At 36.7% G+C, this 23,129-nt stretch overlaps 1 protein-coding gene across 1 annotated transcript in view; it reads right to left on the bottom strand.

Annotated features, from left to right (window-relative positions):
- The window catches only part of USH2A (usherin), a 725,654-nt gene that overhangs the window by 549,911 nt on the left and 152,614 nt on the right, over nt 1–23,129 (bottom strand). Inside the window, exons 12-13 of the mRNA XM_015077386.3 lie at nt 19,724–20,365; nt 7,459–7,642 (exon numbers count right to left, since the gene is read on the bottom strand). Of these exons, the coding sequence (XP_014932872.3) occupies nt 7,459–7,642; nt 19,724–20,365 (826 nt within the window). The remainder of the gene's footprint in view (nt 1–7,458; nt 7,643–19,723; nt 20,366–23,129) is intronic.

The raw sequence follows: 23,129 nt of genomic DNA, 5'->3' as shown, positions 1-23,129 counted from the left end.
GGGCCTTAAGTGTCCTGGAACACATCTGCTCTCTTTCTGGGTACTCTGCCACCGCTTTGTGAGCAAACCATGGCTAGACTGTAGATGACCAGAGATGCATAGCCCTTTTACTCCCACAGCCCTAGACAGCAGCCAGCTGCCCAACAAAGCGTCCCTGTGGAGCTTGAATCCGTGAGGCACATTCCCCAATCTTCCCACTCTCGCACCACGAACGGATATAAGTTGACAAGTAAATTATCTGCTTTCATTTGAAGTCATTGATCTGGTTCTCAAAGAAAGACCAGTTGAGATCAATTGGAAAGACACATGTGAAACGATTAACAGACCAAATCTATCCCTCAGTGTTCAAACGGAGAATGTTTGCAGTAAAACCAAAAATAATCTGGTCGTAGAAGAGTTTTACTTCATCGTATGTTTTAGGAGTCTGAGCCTTTAGGTTCTCTGGCCAGCCTAGATGCAAATTTCCTACCACTTGAGGTAAATTACAGTTCAGTATGTGTCAGCTGGTAAGAGACCAGTAGTGATACTTCTAGCTCCTAGCTCCTTGAGGCTTAAAAAAGACAAAATACAACCAAAGAACACACAGAGAAGAAGTCATTAGAGGAGAAATTTTGAGGGACTGTGACAAGTGGGTGGTATGTAAGGAAAACAGTGGTGCACCAGATGAACGGAGCAGTCTTGGCCATGGGAAGGAAGAATCATACTTACAGGTCAACTTGAGGACAGCACCAGGGAGTACATATAGTGTGTCAAATATGACTCTCAACTACCAATTGAGATGAATTGAATGTGGCCCATTTTTGTCTCATTGTTTTTGGTTTAGACAAATACGATATGCTTTTTTTTTTTTTTTGCTTTATTGATTTTTTTAGTGGGCAGACTTTTTTTGCTTCATTGTTTTCGATACTGATTAAATCATGTTTGCTTTATATGTCAGAGGTAAACAGAGTGATTTTTGCACTTGGATCAGCTTTTTAAAATATTGCCCCCTTTTTGTGATAGGTAACTTTTGAAGAATGAACCACTTGGATGAAAACAGGCAAATGATTTTCCAGCTTGTTATTGTTGTGTTTGGCGGATTTTTGCTTTTGTTGCTGCATTTTAGGGTGAGGGCCTATTTTATTTATTTTGTCCTTGGGAGTATACAAAAAGCCTAGAAAATAAGCCAAGAGAAAAATGTAGCAGACATAACTGTGTACCATAAAGAGAACTTGAAGAAGGGGAGGGGGGGTGTGTGTGTGAACTTCATGGAGGGTTAAATAAGATCCCTTGAATATATAATTGGAAAAAGCAGATGAGGAAGTCAATCTATTTTCTAAATCAATAAAGAGATCCAATGACATTTGCATCTTTTCCTTGCGTAACAATAAAACACTTACAATCTGTTGTAGAATTTTGTAATTTAGTGAAAAAAAAAGTGTATTTGCAAGTATCTACCACAGTACCTAGTTCAAAATAAATTCAAGTGATTTTAGTTGATTTTCCTTCTTTTGAAAAAAATTTTGTCATCAGGCCATCAATAGGTATTTTCCTATGCAGCATGTCTGTATGTATTTGAAGTTTTCCTTCATGAAACAAAGTTCCTTCTACTAAATGGAACCGCATATATTTTAGTCATCTTTGTGCACATTTTCAAAAGAGTCAACATTAGTGTGTGTGTGTGTGTGTGTGTGTGTACACACACACACACACACACACACACACACACACACAATAACAACCAGAAGTCAACAAAGAGATTTCAATATCATTCAGGAAAGGAATGGAAAACATAAAAAAGAATAAAATCCATTTTTATCTCTTCTCAATGATGAGCAGAAGTATAAACTCAAGCAATTCTCAGTGTCATATTTTGAAATATCCTTTGCTATGACCTTCTGTGCCCGAAGATTTCTTCTCTAACGATTATCACTGTTAAAGTGAAAAGAGACAGTCAAACTTATCAGTGGAAGAGAAGGGTCAGCTCAGAGCACAGGCATTCCATACGACTGATTGAGCAAAGAACACATCCTACTGATTTCCTTGGGTCCCAAATGGTCATGGGAAGCTTTATTCTTTCTATTCATTGCAGAGAAGCTACATTATATATGGTAGCTCTTGTTTCCAATAGCTCTTTATAGGGCAGCCTGTCCTCCACATCAGAGCCAATCCTGTCCAATCTGAGAACAGCCTGAGCCCTACTCACATATAGGTAGTGTGACTTGAATTTTAAGGTTTATATCCCTTCACCAAAATGATGATGGCATGAGATGGCCTGAGATGGCATGAGACTTGTATTTTTATTTTGGTAGGAAAGTAATATAAAAGAGAATTAGTTCTGTGTTGGCTATGTTAAGAACGAGAGACGTGCAAATTTAAACCTCAGAGACACAGGTAGCTATATGCCTAGAGCCCATGGCAGGAATCTGAATAGATGCTGATATATTAGAGAGTCGTTAACATTATATAGTGGCTGAAATCACAAACACAGATATGTAAATTGGAGGGTTGGATTGAAGAGAAATAATCAGGAAAAGAGAAGACAAATCACAGAGGTAAGAAATTGGAGGCCAAAGGAATACATAATTTAAAGAAATAGGGAGGGCAGTAAAATAATTAGCACACTGAAAAACCATGAGTCATAAGAAGCAATCATAAATCAATTTTACTCCCATATTTCCCTGATCTTTTGAATATACTGCATGGGACTAATTCCTCTGTCTTCCACTTGGATACAAAATGAGTCAGTTACCTGGCTTTTCTGGTCTTTCCTAGGCATAGAAAGTGTCATGGTTACTTTAAATTGTAAAGCACAGGTTCAATAAGAACAAAACTGGAGGCATCACACTTCCTGATTTCAAAAGATATTACAAAGCTATAATAATCAAAACAGTATGCTGATGACATAAACAGACATATAGACCAATGCAACAGAAAAGAAAGCCCAGAAATAAATCTACACATATATGGTCAACCAATCTTTGGTAAGAGTGTCATGCATACACAATGGGGACTGGGTTGTCTCTTCCATAAATGATGTTGGGACAACTGGATATTCTTATGCAGAAGAATGAAATTGGACCCTTATACCATATACAAAAATCAGCCCAAAATGGATTAAAGACAGCAAAACACTGGAAATTGTAAACCTACTAAATGAAAATATTGGTTAAAGCTTCTTGACGTTGGTCTGGGCAATGATTTTTGGATATGACATCAAAGCACAGGAAACGAGCAAAAATACACAAACGGAATTGCATCAAACTAAAAAGCTATGCACATCAAAGTAAACAAGCAACAGAAGGAAAAGGCCACCTATACAATGGGAGAAAATATTTGCAAACCATCTGCAAAGGAATTAATATCCAAAATATATAAGAAACTCATACAATTCAGTGGAAGGAAAGAAAGAAAGGAGGGAGGGGAAGAGGGAGGGAGGGAGGGAGGGAGGGAGGGAGGGAGGGAGGAAGGAAGGAAGGAAGGAAGGAAGGAAGGAAGGAAGGGGAAAGGGGAAAGGAAAAGAACCCAATTAAAAATGAGCAAAGGAGGGGCGCCTGGGTGGCTCAGTTGGTTGAGCATCTGACTTCAGGTCAGGTCATGATCTTGCAGTTTGCAGGTTTGAGCCTTGCATTGGACTCTGTGCTGACAGCTCAGAGCCTGAAGCCTGCTTCAGATTCTGTGTCTTTCCCTGCCTCTCCCCTGCTCGCACTATATTTCTCTCTCTCAAAAATAAATAAACATTATTTTTTTTAAATGAGTGAAGAACAGAAGACATTTTTTCAAAGGAGACATACAAATGACCAACAGCTACATGAAAAGGTGCTCAACATCATTAACCATCAGGGAAATGCAAATCAAAACCACCATGAGATATCACCTTACACCTGTTATGATAGCTATTGTCAAAAAGACAAAAGGACAAAAGGTAACAGGTATTGGTGAGGATGTGGAGAAAAAGGAACCCATGTATATTCCTGGTGGGAATGTAAATTGGTACAGCAATTATGGAAAACAGTATAGAAGTTCCTCAACAAATTAAAAAGACTTTATGATAAGATACCACTTCCAGGTATATTCAAAGTAAATAAAATCAGCATCTTGAAAAGATATCTGCACCCGCATGTTCACTGCAGCATTATTCACAGCAGCCAAGATATAGAAATGAACTCAATGTCCATCAAAGGATGAATAGACAAAGAAGATGTGATACATACATACATACACACACACACACACACACACACACACACACACACATACACACACACTGGAATATTATTCACCCATGAGAAAGAAGAAAATCCTGCTATTTACAGCAACATGGATGAACTAGAGGACATTACACTAAATGGAATAAGCCAGAGAGAGAAAAACAAATATGGTATGGTATCACTTAAATGTAGAAAGTGAGGCAATGAGAATGAAATGCATGGTAGCAGTTCCAATCAGCACAAGCACATGGTCTTCAAGTCCTCCCAGGTTCAGGGAAAGAGCAGGGTCATCCTCCCTGGAACTGACCCACAGTACAGCAGAAAGAGAGTTCTTTCTTAATAGCACTCAGGTTACTTGAGAGGATCGGCATTTACTCCCTACTGGGGGCAGAAGGTGAGAAAGTTAGGAATGGAGCCTATCAAAAGAATTAGGTAGGAGTATTGGACGATGGGTTTGAGGAAAGGTAGGAGCCAACTATGAGGGAATTTGGAGACAAGAGGATTGGGAAAGATGTGATGTGTTCACAGAATAGCATTTCTGGAATTAGGAAAATATGAGAAGTAGAGAAGTTCCAACAGATCAAAAAAAAAAAAAATTCTGGTTGTGCTCATGAAAATTGGATGTTGGAATGGGAACTGAATGAATGGGAAGCAAGGAGGAAAATGGCGTCCCTTGGAGAAAGTTCTCAATGAATGGAAACATGGACGTCTGAATATAAAAACAATGAGGATGGAGGCAAAGCGGTATCATTTCAGAGGACAATTGGTAATTTTTGAAAGGTAGTTCGGAATCTGACTCGATATAATTACAATTCAGCTGATAGGTAAAGACACACAATTATACTTATATAGAATGTGTCACGAATCTTTTTACTTTGAACCCATAATTACCCTGGATCTTTTGTTCTTTAGAATCTACCTGGCTTTTTACACTCAGGCTCTCTCCTAGACTACAACCTGCACTGATTGCTTTTACTTTACTGAGCTCTGCTTTCTTGATTTTAACCTCAGCGCCTTATAATAATGTACTTTATACCTATTTTTTGGCTCTCCCTGTTCCTCATCAATTTTGGTTAACATTTAAATGCAAATTTTAGGGGCACCTGGGTGGCTCAGTCAGTTAAGCCTCCACTTCTTGATTTCAGCTCAGGTCATGATCTCATGGTTCATGGGATCCAGCTCCACGTCGGGCTCCATGCTGAGTGTGTCGCCTGTTTGGGACTCTCACTCCCTCTCTCTCTGCCTTCCCCTGTTCATGCACTGTCTCTCTCTGCCTCTCTCCCTTTCATAAATAAATAAATAAATAAATAAATAAATAAATAAATAAATAAATAAATAAATGTGTTTTTTTAAACAGATTTAATCCAGGGAGTTCAACTCCAGTGTTAACAAGTCTTACTTCAGAGTGATAGGTGATAGAACACTATCCTGTAAGCAAGTCTTGATCCTGAATTCTACCGGGGTAGAGTGTGGGATGGGTAGATAAACTAGAGAGAAGCAGAGTAGGGTAAAGGTCAGCCTGAATCTAAGGACACTGAAGAGCGGATAAGTCATGTAATGAAGGAACCGAAATTCACTTAAATAAAGCTAAGTGAAAAAGCTGAGACCATTTGAAATCTGACCATTAATAAGGTGGTAGCACTGGGAAGAATAACAAGGAAGATCAGTAGAGGGGAAATGGGTAAGAGACTGGCACAAAATGACATAGATGCATGAGCATCCCAAGGAGGAGAGTAGATTAGGGAAGGTACTTTTTCTCTGGTAATTAAGTGTTGTCAGAAAGACTATGAAAAATATAAGAAACCTAAAGACAGAGGTGTCCAGGAGTGAAACACACCCACTAAGAATTGCAACTGGGGAACATGTGAGATGGCCTCTCAATAAAAAGTATGTAGAGGAGAAAGTATGTGCAATAATTGGCTCCAATTTTACTGTCAAAATCCTGGTAATACATTTTATTTAACATTTACTGTACCATGTACTTTCTATATTCATTCAGAGTGATTTAATATTTGTAGAAAAGAGTACTAATGTTCTCAGACCACCAAGATGATATTCCTTCCAATGGCAACAGAAATGGAACATCATGAATTAAAAAAAATTGAGAGATATGTAATAAGAACAAGAATTATTTTGATAAATACTTTAAATATCATGTTAAAGATTTTTAATCACACTGAATTTCAGTAGAAAGCCAAATGCACTAGTTTTGAGTTCTTTTTCAATAATTTACCCTGTCACCCTGTCCACACTCTAATCGAGGTGTTAATGAAGAGTGTAACAGCCAAAAGGCAGGCAGCAGGGGGCAATGAGTTGAAAAGAGCCCAGATAATCTCAAACCCTTGACTAATTAGCAATTATATTTATAAACACACACACACACACACACACACACTGAGAAACAGCTTTGATTGGTGTATACAGAACATAATGCTAGTTGCTTGGAGATATGAATGCCTTAGAATTCAAGGATATAGTCCCAACCCGAGGCAAATTTATAACCTGACCAGACCAAAAAAAAACACACATGGAACTGGATTCCAGCACATTTTCAAAAATACAGCAATGAGCACAAATGCATGAAAGTAAATGCTCACCGATATACTGGGAATGGGAAGTAGAACATTAAAGACCATGTAACTTTGAAAAGTGGTTAATTTACTTTCAAAATGTACTTTACACACTGGGGAAAAAATCATATCACTTAATACAAAATTATGTTTCTAATCTGGTCTTTGAACCTAAATTAGAAAAGCAAGGAAAACATAAGTGGATGAAGTAAATTAATAATTAAGTTAGCAATAAATTCAGGGGACATGTAGAACAAGGGATATACATACATATGCTATGTATCCTGGCTCTTATATTGTGTGTGTGTGTGTGTGTGTGTGTGTGTACGCACACACACACACACACACACACACACACACACATTGATTTCTATGGATATCTCTTTACCTTCTTTTCTCCATCCAAATTGTAAGTTCCTTGAGGGAAAATGATTTTAACTAAATATTCCCAGACCTTAACACTATGTATCAACATATAACAAACTATATATTGGAACTCTAGGAAATATTCAAAGATTACTCTTATGTTCAACAAGTGCAGACATCAAAGAGTCAAAAATATATCAACAAACTAGAGGGACTAAAAATACTGCTTTTTACAAAAAACTACTGACCAAAAAAATCACTGTTAGGAGAAAAATTAACTACAAATATTATTCAACACAAATACTTAAATATTAATTATTAAAAATGTTTACCTTCCAGTCTGAGGATCAAATCCAAAGTAATGGTCTTTACAATGGTCACAACTTTGCCCAGCAACAGAAGCATCCTGGCAAATGCACTGACCAGTTAGACTATTGCAGATGTGATGAACTGCACCTGTTATATGGCATGAACATGGCAGGCAGCCAGTGGCATTGCCTGGAGAAATATAAAAACCTGGAGATAAAGAAATAAAAAGTTTTTATATATAGCTCTTATCCAGTCTTTTCTGTAAAAGATACTGTTTTGATTACACAAAACCCAGAACACTATTGTGGCACTTCCCAACTCCCGATACAAATGTGTTTATAGCTGCTCTTAACAAGTGTATCGGTTACAACCAAAGAAGGGCCAAGTAAATAATTTACATTGTACCTGGGTGTCTCCCAGGCAATGAAAATTCAGTGCATGTAAAATCTACTTCACGATCTTTCCACTAAAAACTAGCCCTCCTGTAATATCTCCATTCCCACAAATAGTGCCGCCATTTATTCAGCTGCTCAGACTACAGCCCTGAGACATCTTTGGGAAGGGACCCAGATAAAAACACAAGACGGCCAGTCTAAGTGTAAATTTCTGATAAACAATGAGCCTTTATAGTAAAAGTATGTGACATGTGCTTATATCAAAAAATTATGATTATCTAAAATTTAATTTTAACTGAGCATTCTGTAGTTTGCTAAAACTGGCAACCCTCGAGTCCTTCCCATCCCTCCACCCCTACATCTATCTACTTACCAAGTCCTATGGATGCTGTCTTCTCAGAATTTTAAACTTTCTTTTTTTTAAGTTTATTTATTTTGAGAGAGAGAGAGAGGGAGAGGGAGAGAGAGAGAGAGAGAGAGAGAGAGAGAGAGAGAGAGAGAGAATGAATGTGAGTGGGAGAAAGGCAGAGAGAGAGAGGGAGATAGAGGATCCCAACGCAGGGCTCAATGTCATGAACCATGAGATCATGACTTGAGTTGGACACTCAACTGACTGAGCCACCCTGGCACCCCAGGAATTTTAAACTTTCTACTCTCCATCCTTAGGGCTGTCTCCCTAGTTACAGTCACCACTAAGTTTATTTTAGTAAATACTATGAAACAGAGGCAATGGTAAGAGCCTTATATTCATTATCTCACTTCCCACAGCAATGCTAATAATTTAGGTATTATTATTATTACATCCATTATACACACACACACACACACACACACATATATATATATATATATATATATATATATATATATATATATGACAACACTGAAGGTTACAAAGGGTAACAAACTTTCTTAAAACAATAGTAAACAAATAGCAGATATAATCATCTCAACTACAGAGGCTGTCTCATCTAATGGCCCCCCTCCGGTCCCCCTCCAATCTATTCTTTTTTTTTAATGTTTATTAACTTATTTGAGAGAGAGCGAAAGGGAAAGAGAAAGCAGGGGAGGGGCAGAGAGAGGGGGGGGGGAAGAGAATCCCAGGCAGGCTCAGTGCTGTCAGCCCAGAGCCCAATGCAGGGCTCAATCTTACAAACCACAAGATCGTGACCAGAGTCAAAATCAAGAATAAAATGCTCAACTTACTAAGCCACCCAGGAGCCCCCAATCTATATTTCATAGAGTATCTGGAAGAAGATTTTTCAGAGTGTAGTTTAAATGCCTCATTCCTCTACTGAAAATTGTTTGATGGCTTCCTATTCCCTTTAGGAAAAAAATCCAAATTCCCAAAGCAGCCTCCAGTCGCCCTGGCAGGTCCCACCTCTGTCTTCAGCTTCCTTTCACTGCTCATCCCCAACTCATTCTGCTCCAGTCATACTTCTTCCTGTTCTTGACACCTAAAGGCCTTTTTATTGGCATGTCTGTCTGCTGAAATGATTTTGACCTTTCCTTTCTGCTTGGTTCACTCCTACGCCCATCAGGTCTTGTGACTTCCTTGAGTAGCCTACCCTGGGAAAGTTTAAATATGCCTGTCATAACTTCATAGCATCTTGTTTATTGACTTTAGAGTGCTCATGAAAATTATAATTAATCTCATTTCACCAGATTGTAACCTCCGTGAAGGCAAGAACCTTATCTGAAAAATTCACCACTGCCTCCCCAGTACCCAGTACAGTGCTTGTCACAAAGTAGGCATTCCCTAAACATTTGATTATACCACATGCGTACCAAATTATAAACAGGCATTAATTTCCACAAGTACTATATTTAAAAATCCACAAAATTTAGGTTAATTGTAAACCCCATATTTGTTTCTTATAGCAGAAGGAAAGAAAGAAAAATATGATTAAAAACATTTTCAAATTACTTAAAATTTCTTGGACCCAGAAAGTGGAAGTCAATAGTCAGAAACGTTGAAAGGCATTAGACATTAGAATAATGGAGCAGGCGTATGAGGGAGATGGTTCTTGGTGTTGTGTGTATGTGTATGTTTGCACAGAAGCACATGCACACACAAGCACATGCATAATGTTACAAGGAATTTTATTGTAACAAGGGAGAGGGGGATTACAGAAAGATTCTAATGAATAAAGTTCTGACAAATGAAAATGATTTGTATAATTGTCATGATCACTAATTTGGGTATGTATCACTGAACCTCAAAGAGAGAAAGAACATGAACACAAAGTGAATCCATTTTGTGTTACTATACTATAGGGGAAAACAAAAAGTAATTGGAATATATTATAAATCTCATTTGAGGCTGTGGTTGAAAACAAGCCATTCTCTCATGGCCATCAACAATTTGTTTTTCTTCTCCTAGGCTCAGACTATTCTCTCTTAGAAAGTTTCAGAAATAGTCAAACAGAAAAGATTGTGCTCAAAGAAAAGGAAGAAACTCAAAATCAGTGCCATTCTAACCAGTAGGAAAGAACTGATACTATCATTTTTATAGTAATTGACAACTAGATTATGTCATTTGCTTTTTTGCATCCACTGACAGCAGTTTGCCTTCTATGTGTTTCCAAAATATAGTTATGTAAATTAATATATATATTCACATACATGATTCATCATATAATCAAGGTCACACACTTCAAAGGTTTTTATTTTGAATCCAAGACCACTGTGGCTGTGATTCTATGTATTTTTCTTCCTGTGAAGCTACCTAGGTCCTTAAATTCATGATGATGGCATCATGAAGGTACTAACCGCTCTCCAATTTGGATAAATTACCCATTAACACAGATACTTAGAAGTAGAATTAATTCGGACTTATTGCAATAGCTTCAAGCCACAGAGAATTCGAGAACAATTACGGATGATTTTTACAAGAAATGATTTATTAGATAAATCTGTAAATACAACGGGGGTATATTTTGTTGTGGAAAATTGGATTGCCCAACTTTTAGAAAGAAAAAAAATGCCATAGAAAAATCAGAGATATAAGCAGAGAAAAACAAAAATGGGGGTGGGGTGGAAACACACATACAACCAAGGAAGGTGCAACCTGGAGGTAGGTCTTCAAGGAAAAGCCTGCACTGAAACTTGTCTTGGGGTTAATTCCCATCCTCCTCTCTGGAGCATGATTATAAAGGTTAATCCCACCAGTATTTTACTTGTCCTATTTTTAAGCAGTTCTAATTAGGATGACTCAGGTACCTTCCTGCTCAATGATTACTTCTTGCCTTACCTGAATGTGCCTAATTCTAGACCATTACCTCTCCTTTTATGACTTCCAACTATAGAAAACAACATTTTCCCTTCCCTCCTACTTAAACTTCAACTCCTGAGTACAGCTTAAAGATAACTGACCTTAATTTTCTTTAACTCAATACATTTCTGATCTCCTTCCATTAACTCCACACATCACGTTCCACATCTTCATGGCCATAACATTTTAACTGATCTTTTGGAGATTTCTGTCCATGAATGATTTTGTACCACATTCTGAAGTGCGGTCATTAAGACAACACTATTATCTTACATTAGTTAGTGCTGAGAGTTTTCACATAGAGAGCAAAAATCAGCCCACTATGTTTGTGAATTTCCCCAGTTTTATTTCGGCTAACCCTGGCCCCAAACAAGGCAAGTCTGATGGGGAAAACAATGTGTTATGCAGTTAAAGCAAAAAGTCACCCCTATCATAAAATACCGTTGCTGTATCCAGGAGAAGACTTGCAGAATCCTTAGAGTTCAAAGTTATTAGCAAGGCAGCTGGTATTATCTCCTGTAGTGGCTATTTGCACAGCACAGCACTGTCCTGGGCATTAAAGAAGAGCCCATTTCCTACCAATGTCCCTCCTGAGGACCATGAACAACCAGGCTTTGCCAAGGTCTTGAAATGGGAGAGAGAAAACAAGTTTAACCCCTAGGCCTTATTCAGAAAAGGAGGGCAAAGCTGAGGCTAAGCACTAATTATAAGCCATTTAGAAGAAATAATTCTCACCTTAAGCCAGAGAATGGACATAGTATTAAGCAAGGAGTCTAGGGAGGAATTTGTAGCTCACGTATACCAAGCAACAAACTTTTTTAGTAATGGTTTTAACAATCAATGTTTTCAGAATGAAGTATAGAGAGCGATGCTAATTTTCAAATAAAAACAATAATTTTCTTCCATTTGGTAATATTATATAAAAATGTTAAAGTTATTATTCAGAGTTGGCCAAATGTCAATGAATGCATCAATAAATATTAATATTATTCATTCCAAGGTATAATTTTCTTATTTAAAAGTTTTTAAAAACTCAAATTAGTTTAGATGTTTTAAAGCCTCTGCTCTTATTCTTTCCTCCTGGACTGCTATACATTCCTTGACTACTTTACCAATTCCTTTTTACTTTTAAAACTCAGCTCAGGAATCATGTTCTCAACTAAGTGTTCCATATCCCCCATTCTTCAAGTATGTATCAGTTCCTTCACTTTACTTCTTCTCTATATTGGATATTTCTAACATTGCACTTATCACTCTGTTATATTTACATACAGGGCCTTTCCTCCTACAAAGCTATGATGCCTTAATATATTTATGATTGTATATCTTACAATAGCATAGCCCCTGGTACACAGTAATGTATGTAATAGATGATTAGTGGAACAATGGATATGTGAATGAAATGGATAGATGGCTACATGGGTAGGTGGGTGGCTGGCTGGTTAGATATCTGTTACCCCTTAAAATATGAGATGATCTCTTTAACATTTTAAAGAAACACGGTAAACATAAGACCATAATGATTGGTCAAAGTAGCCTCGCCTATCAGGAAGGATAGCAGGGAATGTTATATGAATCATGCACAATATATTTAAAATGTAATCTTTGCCATATCAGAAGATGGAAAAGAACTTGAGAAAGAAAATGTCAGTCAAAAACTATGTCTCCTCATCTTAGAAGAAAGAATATACTAACATGCTCATATAAGGGAAAACATTCTATTGGGCTTTTCTGCTTTAGAAAAACCTAGAGTTTTCCTATTTATGTGAATATCCATGAAGGGCTTTCATGTGTGTATTCTTTAAAAATCAAATTCAATAACAACAATGAATATAAATAATGGAGGCTCTGATTGTGTCCTGTAAAGTATAACACATAGATATGTGTACTCACAATCCACAGAAGCACTTTTGCATTCTTTGCCCCCATTTTTCTGTCTCAGTGGTTATCGAATGTTGCCCTCCCAGGCCATTGCAACCATCCCAGAAATGTATCCAACTTAGTCCACAGAGATCATCCCAATTCTAGACCCCTCGGTTCCAGTCTTCATTATCTGATCACAGCAGCCTCTCAGAACTCTATTAATTTTCAGTTTATGATGATAATTCATATTCTACACAACAAGAGATCTCCCAGGACCTAAAAGCAGTTAGCCAGAATCATAGATGGGGATGGGGATGGGGATGAGCTTGAGGGTGAGGGAACATTACAAACACTTGTAAGGGTACTTCTTTTAACTCACACTCAGATATTTATTGAGTGGTTGATTATGACAAATATACAATTATTCAGAAAAATGTTTTACTCTTTCAGAGTGCAGACTCTAGTCTAGGGTCCGTTGGACCTGAATTTGTAAACATTTCTTCTACTTAATTAGAATCATTTTCCCGACTATAAAGTGGGAAAATACTGGTCCTTCCAGCATATAAATACGGTGCATATTAAATGGGACTTTTCAGATAAAACCCTATTACAGGGTCTGGCAAACAGTAGACACTCAGTAAATATTATCTATTATCACCATTGCCATTTTTATGAGCCAATTTTCTATGAAAGTGGGATTTTCCTAAATTAAACTTTAAATAATGACTTGTCAATGTGCTTTTTTTTTCCTCCACAGATGTGCCTGAGATTATGGTCCATATTGCTCATGACAAGATTCTTTTCTGGTGGTTTATGAAGGAAGAAGCTCTTATCCTGAGACTCAGGTCTCTTTGTGAAAAACACGTTAATCTGCAAAACTGTTTCACCAAACACGAGGACATGTGGCATATCCGGAACTCAGCTTTGATACACTGATTTTTAATGGAATATCAGCCATCTAATTCCAATTCCATTGGTAGTGTCTTACATGCAATTCTGGTTTATGAGCTCATTACTTAACAAAGATGATATGCTTCTTAATGAAACAAGATACTTTGTTTTAGTTTCTAATAGTCTGTATGAATTATAAAACAAAACCAAAAGTAAATATCAGAGGGAAGCATGAGGAATTGTCCTATTAGCACAAAACATGTCATATGAAGCTGTTTCCATTATAAATTAGCCTTTATTTTATTCCAGAGCTGCAGAGTCCTCAATAAACCCTCTCTGCCTCTGGTTCTCAAGGACAAGGGCGGGTCACTGGCTCAGGATGCCTTGACATCCTTCCCTGCATTTTTCGGCCTAGCCTCTGATTAAGTGCTTGCTGCTGAACGTTACGAGGTCATCCAGCACTGAAAAAACGAACTGGGAAAACATATTTAGTGCTATATTTATTAGTGTGGGTATGTGTACATTCATATATGTACACACACTCCAAATAATTTTAAATTAAAGCATTTTTAAAATACTTAATGGAGGTTAAGCAGCATTTTTAACCTCTGTTCAAGTTATTGAATGGCATATTAAAACCAATGTGGCTCTAATGTACCTTCTAATGTGCACTGCTGCTTTAACAAATTGCCTATAAATTTTAGTTGAATTAAGCCTATTCCTTGTACATTCATAGTAAGGTTAGGTTAATAATACATGAGGTTTCATTATATGCACCTTCCTTAATAATGTTTTTTAAGAAAGTGGAACAAGAATCTATGGGCAGTAATCTAGTAGGGGCCAGTAATATTTACAACCACAGATGAAAAAGGCAGGCAGAAGTCCTTAGGCTTGCCAGTTCACCCCTCCTACCCCTTACTTCCCCCTCCACCACTCAAAGCACCCATGTGGAGCTTCTCCCCTGTGGTATGTAATCTAGGTCTCTCAGATGTGTTTAAAGAAGGAGAAAGAAAGCTTCAGTAGTGCATTTTAATGTGTGTACTGCAGAGTTGGCTACTGTGAAACATCCATTTATGATAAAGATACTTCAGGATAAGGGTTCTCTCCCTCAATGTAAATTTCACAGCAAGAGACAATAAAACTGGAAAACAAGATTCAAAGTAGTTTCTGAAGCTAGAATGTAGGACCAAAAAACAAAACAAAACAAAACAATAGGTCCACAAACACATTAGGACCTTTCCATATGCTACACCCATGTGCACAGAATATGCTGTTTTGTAAAAAAAAAAAAAAAATCCATTAGATACTTAGACCACTGTTTTCTTTCCTTCCTTGCATAGGGTAAAAACCACATCCTCTCTGTATGTTTTCAAAGGAGCACACTCACATACTTGCACTATGCCCGTGCCGAAAAAGAACATATGCCACTAGGGTAATTTTTAATGTAGGTATTAATTGGGGAAACACAGATGGAGTACCCACCAGGGAGATACTGCCCTATGTGCCTGGGATAGAGCACTGAACAACATGAGGACCAGCAGTTAGACTTGGAGGCTGGAGAGAAAGAAACGATGTAAAGACTTGTGGAAACAAGGTTAGAGAAAGATCATGGACATTCCAGTTCACGCAGGCCATGTTTATACCCACGGTGATGGGAAGACGATGCAGGACAGACTGATGCGGTCAGACTGCAGTTTGCACAGCGTCCCTTTGGCTGCATACTGAGAAGTGACTGAAGAAGAATAAAGAGGAGAAAGGAAGTTTAGGAGGCTTGTCAGCCAGTCCAGGAGAAAGATGAAAATGGATGGGGGTGGGGGCAGGTAAAAAGTGGTCTGATTCTAGATCTATTTGAAGGTAAAAGCAACAGGACTGATTCTGATAGAATAGACAACGGTTGTGGAAACAGAGAGGAATCTGAGGGGAGCTGCAAGGATTTGGCTGAAAAGATCACCAGGGCAGATCACGAGAATCTACCAGGGAAACATTTCAGTTAAGCAGAATCAAACTTTTCCCTTCCCAAATCCCCAAAAATGAGATAAAAGAAAGAGAGAAGAGGAAATGGAGGTGAATGGCAGAGGTCTGTAAGTAAAAGCTAAGCACTTGCAGTGGAGAGTGACCAACAGTAAGCTGACTGATTCAGGCTGTATAACTCTAGAAAAAGAGGCTCCAGACATATCTGAAGTCAGGTGTGAGGGGCAGTGAGTCTCCTCCCCAACCAGAAGATTTTCCCTCTTGAATTGTGAGAGAAGACAATGAGTTTTCTCTTTAGAAGTTAAACCAAAGAGTGTTTGGGGTCAACAGGTGCAGGACAAAGCGCTATAGTAAATGCAGGGATCATAGAGAAGGCTGCCTGTGATAGATGATTTTATGTGTCAACTTGGGTAGGCTTGGTGTTGTTCAGTTGTTTGGTCACACACTAGTCCAGGTGTTGTGATAAAGGTATTTTATAGATTTTCTCAGGATATAAGAACACTAATCTACAGAAATAAGGGCCCACTGAGTGCTCAGAAAAATTATTTAACAAAAGCATGTCACCATGAAATTTTCAGAAATAAGGGATGTAGAAAGGGTAGATGCTTCTAGAATATAAGAAAGAAAAGGAAAGGAAAGGAAAGAAGAAAAGAAAATAAAAGAGTAACCTAATTGACATTGCAAGAGTATAATGTTGAAATAAATTTGTTGAGTGAAAATGATTCTATACAGTGGTAGAATTTCAGATAGTTATGAGTGTGGAATAAAGTTAATTTCAGACATTCAAAATTCTAAAAACACAAACAAACTACTTCTTCCCTATACCCTTCCTCACAAACTACTGAAGTGTGTTCTCTACCAAATACACATATAACATAAGAAAAAAGAACACATCAGATTCAGGAAATGGTATCCAGCAAAGGAGATGTGTAAAGGAAATTCTCAGTACAGCTGATATATATATACACATCTCCTATTGGTTCTGTTTCTCTGGAGAACCCTAACACAAATACCCTTGTTAAAACTCCTGATTATTTCTGTGTCTTCAATTAAACAAACCATTTACTGAATGCATGCAACATACAAGGAACTACACTAGTACCGTGGCTACATGAGTTGAATAAAATAATCCTTGCTCTCAAGACATTGAAACTCTAACAAGGGAAATTATCAACTACACAAATACATAAAATACAAGAACGTTTTAAATATAATAATTATTTTCATTAATGATGATGATCTCCATTCTACATTTTCCTTAAGAGAGAAGACAATTTGCCATGAACCTTTGGAGAGAAGTTTTGTGACAACCGTGCTTAGGGAAGTAGCCAGTAAGGTATTATTCTCCTAGAAAACCAACACTATAAATAAATCGCATAAAAGAAAGGGGCCAGAGGAGACCATCAGGGGAAAGAAAAAAGATTATGTATGAGTTTCTAATATTTTCATGTTTAAATTTGATTTGTATTTTTATCAAAATTTATATGCAGATCGTTTTAAAACTCAAATAGAATTTAAAGGCTCACAGCTTATTGGTCCACTGCTCCATCCTTCTCCCAGGAATCTCCCTGCCCAGAGCAATCACCTGCAACACTCTTAGATGTTTCTTCTGGCTTTTATTTCTGTATTTCTCAATAACATATATATATATATATATATATATATATATATATATATATGCATAATATTTCTCAATAACATATATATACATATATATATGTTCTCAACAACATATATATATTGTTCCATCTCAACTTTGAAAATTTAGATTATTGTCTTTCTACATTAGAGGATAAGTATTCAACTTCTTATATCCTTCCTCAATAATCCCTCTATTTTGTTAAATCAATATTCAGAGATTGACTATATGAGTACAGAAATCTACTTCACAGTTATGCTATATAATATGCTTTGATTGGATTTCCTTTCTTGAAAAATTTGCCTTTCATTAGTTTCATAGGAATCTCTTAGGAATTTCTAGGCATCAAAATCCTCCAATAGAACTATACTCAAGAAATCATTTTTGTTGTTGTTGTTGTTTTGTTTTGTTTTTGTTTGGGGGGGCTGTTTTGTTTTTGTTTTGCTACTGAATATATGGACTTCAGGAGGATCTGAACCCCTGATCCTCCCATTCTGACTTAAGCCAGCTGATGTCTAGTTCTGTTGCACAGCTATATCCTAAGAGCAAAACACTCAATAAGCTTTACAATAGCTAATCACTCAACAGGATATAACATTTGATCTATTAGCTTTGGCTTTTTTTTTTTTAAATAAATGATGGTTGTTTGTGTAGGAGACTGAGTACCATATTTCCAAAATTAGAGATATTAATGAATAGTAAAAGAAAAGTTTCATCTTAGCATATATAAAAAAAAGCGATTGCAAATTTGGAAAGATGATTCGGAAGCCGAAAGAGTGCAAGGTATTATAGCTTTCACGCGGGCCATCCACACAGCTCTCAGTAATATTCCTGTTTTCTGAGATACTTACCACATTGCTCCTACCTGAAATAGTGCCCCCTAGAAGCCATGCTTCTTTTATGTGATCCTGACACTCCTGGCCTTAATGTATTGGCTCAGACATAGCCACCCTAACAAAACTGAGTCAGTTAGAATATCCTTCTTGAATTGTAACCACAAAGTAGCTAATAAGTCTCTCTGTATTGCTAGAATGGTAATGAGGTAGACACTTAACCATGCAGAGAGGGAGAGACCAGCAGAGTGTGTCCTTCTACAAAGAGAGAGAGAAAGAGAGAGACAGAGAGAGAGAGAGAGAGAGAGAGAGAGTATCAATATGGGAATGAATGATTGAATTAATGGATATATATCAGTGTGAGATTTCTAGTTCCTGAGTCCTGACTGCATTGTTCCATATCAGGTTTTATGGGACAGCCAGTGATAATATAGCCCCCAATTATGTCGAAGCTGGTTCAAATTATTTTCTGATACTTACATCTCACAAAGAATGAACTGTTCATCAATTCCATCCTGTCCCTTTGGATTTACTTGTCTCACTGGCCAATGTGAAAGGAAAGGTATGGTTCCATTCCCCTAATCTGGACTCCTTGTCCTGTAAAACAGGATTTCCATCCTACCTATTTCTGGCAGGCAAATCTCCCTTTTGCTTGGCACCATGTTCTTTTTCACAGGCTCAGGAAACTCAGAACTGATTGGGTAGACAGAACCTTAGCACAGCTGTTAAATGACTAAAACATGTATATTGATCATGACATGATACTGGCTTTATTATGAAGCAAGTATATTGTTTTGGTTAGATCATGTAGAGGCAAGGAGAAAGCCATGGATAGGGTCCATCTTTCTCCCAGTTGGCAAACACGTAAAAAGAAAGGTACAGTGGGACTAAACAGTAGCCTATTTTATTAATGTGATGTCATTAAAAAATAATTCTAGATGCTCCTTCGTGATGCCAGAACATGTAGCCCATTTAGTAAAAATATTTGGTCAGCTTTATTCAGAAAATCAGTTCATCGTCTGAATATTTGGCATGGTATGGATAATTAAGTCAAGTTTTCCTTTCTCTGGGAAGCAAAATTTGTTCTTGCTTTTATTAGTTTAGATTTTTTTTTCAGTTATTAGAAGGGGATTTACTTCTAGTTGAGAAATTAAATATAAGTAACTCTCAATTATAAAATGTCTGATTAGCTGGGATTCTTCTAAAGGGTCATCCCAAATATAGATAGCAACACAGATACACTGAATAATCTTGAACACATTAAATAGTTACATCTGTGTTTGATGATAATATAAACACATCAGTGTTGTTGCAAGTAAATTTTTTAGATGTTACAACCCCAAAATAAAGAGGAATCATCCAATATGGGATAATGAAAGGAGAGTCATTGTGCACTGAAAAGGCAACACCTTTCTCTCTTACCTGGTCGACACTGATTACACCTTCTTCCTTGACGATTAGGCAAACACAGGCACTGGCCACTGATTGGGTCGCAAGTGGTCCCAGGTAATGTCCCCAAGGAGTCACACTCACACATCTGGCAGCCTTGAAAATTGCCACTGGTCAAATTGTACCTGTGAGGCTCACACTGATTACAGTGAAGACCTGTTACTCCTAATTTGCAAGGACATTGTCCTGTTGATTTGTCACACAGCAGAGAGCCATTTACTGTCCCAGTCTTATCACAGTTACAAGGCAGACAGAGGAAAGAATTATTTTGCTGGAGGAAGAAGTATCCTTCCAAACATTCATTGCACTGCCTCCCTCCAACCCTGGGCTTACACAGGCACTGCCCTGTCTTAGCATCACACACAGTTCCAGGGAGGGATCCGGCCAGGTCACAGTCACAGGCCTTACAACTGGGGATGTCCAACCCGTAAAAGTGTTCTCTGCAGGTGTCACACTGAAGTCCTCTGGCTTCTTTCTTGCACTCACACTGCCCAGAAAGAGGATCACAGAGCTTGTGCACTGAGCCGTGGAGGTTACACTGGCAGGGCTCACATCCATCATCGTTATAATTTCGGAGAAATTTAAATCCAAAATTGCAATGATCACATCTAAGCCCTGAGGAGAGAATTTGTTTAAAAGAGTGAAAATGATGCTATTTGAGCTTTCAAGGCAAACAATGCTGCTGCCAACATTTAATGCAGACACAAAATGTTGAGTGTTGCCTCACAGGTAATGCCATAGAGGCCCGGTCGTACATTCGAAATACAGTAACAATACTTACTTTGGCAGTAATATACAACTTTATTTCTGTAACAGATTTATGAAATTTTATGACTTAACACAAAGAGAAATTGCTTCTCTTACATATACTGGAGATCCTTTTTAACAAATATTAAAATTTTTATTTTTAATTATTTTAACAAAATGCTCACGTAAAAGTATGGTAGACTGAAACAAAATTTCAAAGCTACTCAGAATAATTACTTATTACATTAGTGACTTCCCTAAAAATCAGATGCTCCTACAATATTTAATAAAATGCTAAGCTGATAGCTATTTTGTGTAATAGTATATATACTTTGGACATCACACCTTTAAATAATTAATATAAATAAAACTTATCCAGAGCAATTTTTATTTCAATGCTTTCATATGCCCCTATATTTTATTATTTTCAATTAATATAAATTATGCTCTCCTTGGCTCATAAAGCAATCACATCGCTTGTCATATTGTGTGATTCAGAACATTCCTCTTTAAACACTAAGTAAATTTTGCTGTTATATTACTTCTATTTAAAGGAGTATTACATATATACATTTCACAAACAGAGAAGAATGTTTTATCATCTAAATCTAAATCTTTGACAATTTAGGTTAGTTTCAGGAAGAACATTAGAAGGAAAAAGAATAAAACAAAAATGTTTGAATAGCAAAGGTTGAGATGCAAAATACTTCCTTTAGATAGTTTTCACATCCCCGTGAGTTTAAATAACTGACTACGTGGGGTTGAATCAATTGAAACATTTATTTCAAGCTACGATCGCAATAAAAAAAAATTAGTCCTAAAACAGCAGTCAAAAACACACTCAGGAACTCATATTTAGAAAAGCATTTCTTAAACTGGAAGGAAATGCATAATAGATATGTATATATATGGATAAAAATTCAAGAACTCCAATGGAAGGCAAGTTCTTTAACAGTGATGAATGACTCACCTAAGGCATATCATTTAATTTCAATAAGGAAAATAAAAAAGGACCACTATTGCTGCAAATTTTAAAAATAACTGTATTGTTAACAAGAATTATGACTCATTTTGAACTATTAAAATTGGTCTACATGGATTCATATCATATCAGTTTTAAAAATATGCGCAGTGCTTATTTGAATATGCCATACATATTCCTGACAGGCAATCTATTCCTAACGATACTCAGGAAGGCCTACAGGGCATCACATTCGGTGTTAACAAGTACAGGCAAGTTAGCCCACTTGGCATTTAATTCACATTCTTCTCCCTTTTTATTCTAGATGAATGACCTACTTTAATAAAATTATTGGTGCTAATGTATTTTACTGGTGATAGAATCATTAGTAAGATTTAACAGTTTTGTTAACTCTAACAGTTTGCTTTCCAAAGCATATACAACATACACCAGTATTTTCTGCTTTTCTTCATATTAACAAGGTAAAATTGAATAAGGACATTTGCTAATCCCATTAAAAAAAGAAACATACATACATATACACACATATAAACACATATCGAGTTCATGTTTTTATCAAAAATTCTGCATGTGTAGAAATAACTCCAGAAATAATAATATCAAAATCATGATTTAATCTTCAAAAATACATACACTTTCCTATGGAAAACTATCTGGATCAATAAAATAAGACGTGGCAGGGAGGTCATAACACATTCCAAGTAAATAGAAAATTTTGATTTTTCCTTCCTTCATTCAGCTCTGGAATCTAACCATCACAGGAAAGATTCCACTGTTATAAAAATAATAAAAGGTTCATTGTCTTTAAAGGTCTTTCCTTAAATTTTGTTTTCAGATCATGAATCTAAAACACATATTATATCATATTAAAGAACAAAGGATGACACATAGATTGAATTCAAAGGTACTGGAATTCACTTGGCGTCACAGATAGCACTTATAAAATGATAGGCTTTTCTTTAGAAGTTACCTATTCTTTTCTTTCCAAAAAGTTAGTTTTTGTATGGCTGAAATGCAGAAGGGCAAGTTATGTAAATGATTTTGATGTAATCTTTCTTTAAAACAGAAATTTTGTGTCTTATCATTAACCATGTCTATATTTTTTAATTAAATTAAAATGAAATGATTGTCTGGCTGAATTGTGTAAAATGAGGTATGTATCACTACCTATCTAAAAGATAAAGGATTAGCTTTTGAGTTACAGCACAGAAAGGAAAATGTTATCCAGAATATGTTCATCTGTATGTGTATATGTATGTATGCATTGCGTGTGTGTGCGTGTGTGTGCGTGTGTGTGTGTGTGTGTGTGTGTGTGTGTCTCCCAGGCATGTTTTTATTATTATAAGGCTCAGGTTAGTGTTAGGAAAACCACGAAAGACTTGGTGTCTTGAGTGACAATAGAAAGGTAAAGGTCTTTTTTAAACTTCCTATATGAACCAACACATATTCAGTTAAAATACAAGACTCACTTCATCAGGAAACTTTCCTCTCATAATATTCTCATATATCAACATTTCAAAGTGCATTATGTACATAGTGCATTTTGGGCACTTGATAAATTTTGTCCTTATGTGGCTATGGTTCCCCTCAAAAATGCTGGATGTAATAAATTGCTATAATCAAATCTAATTTCTGAAAAATACCTGTGGG

The sequence above is a fragment of the Acinonyx jubatus genome, chromosome E4 (assembly GCF_027475565.1).
Source record: "Acinonyx jubatus isolate Ajub_Pintada_27869175 chromosome E4, VMU_Ajub_asm_v1.0, whole genome shotgun sequence".
NCBI classification, from domain to species: domain Eukaryota; kingdom Metazoa; phylum Chordata; class Mammalia; order Carnivora; family Felidae; genus Acinonyx; species Acinonyx jubatus.
This window is presented reverse-complemented; position numbering and strand designations above follow the sequence as displayed.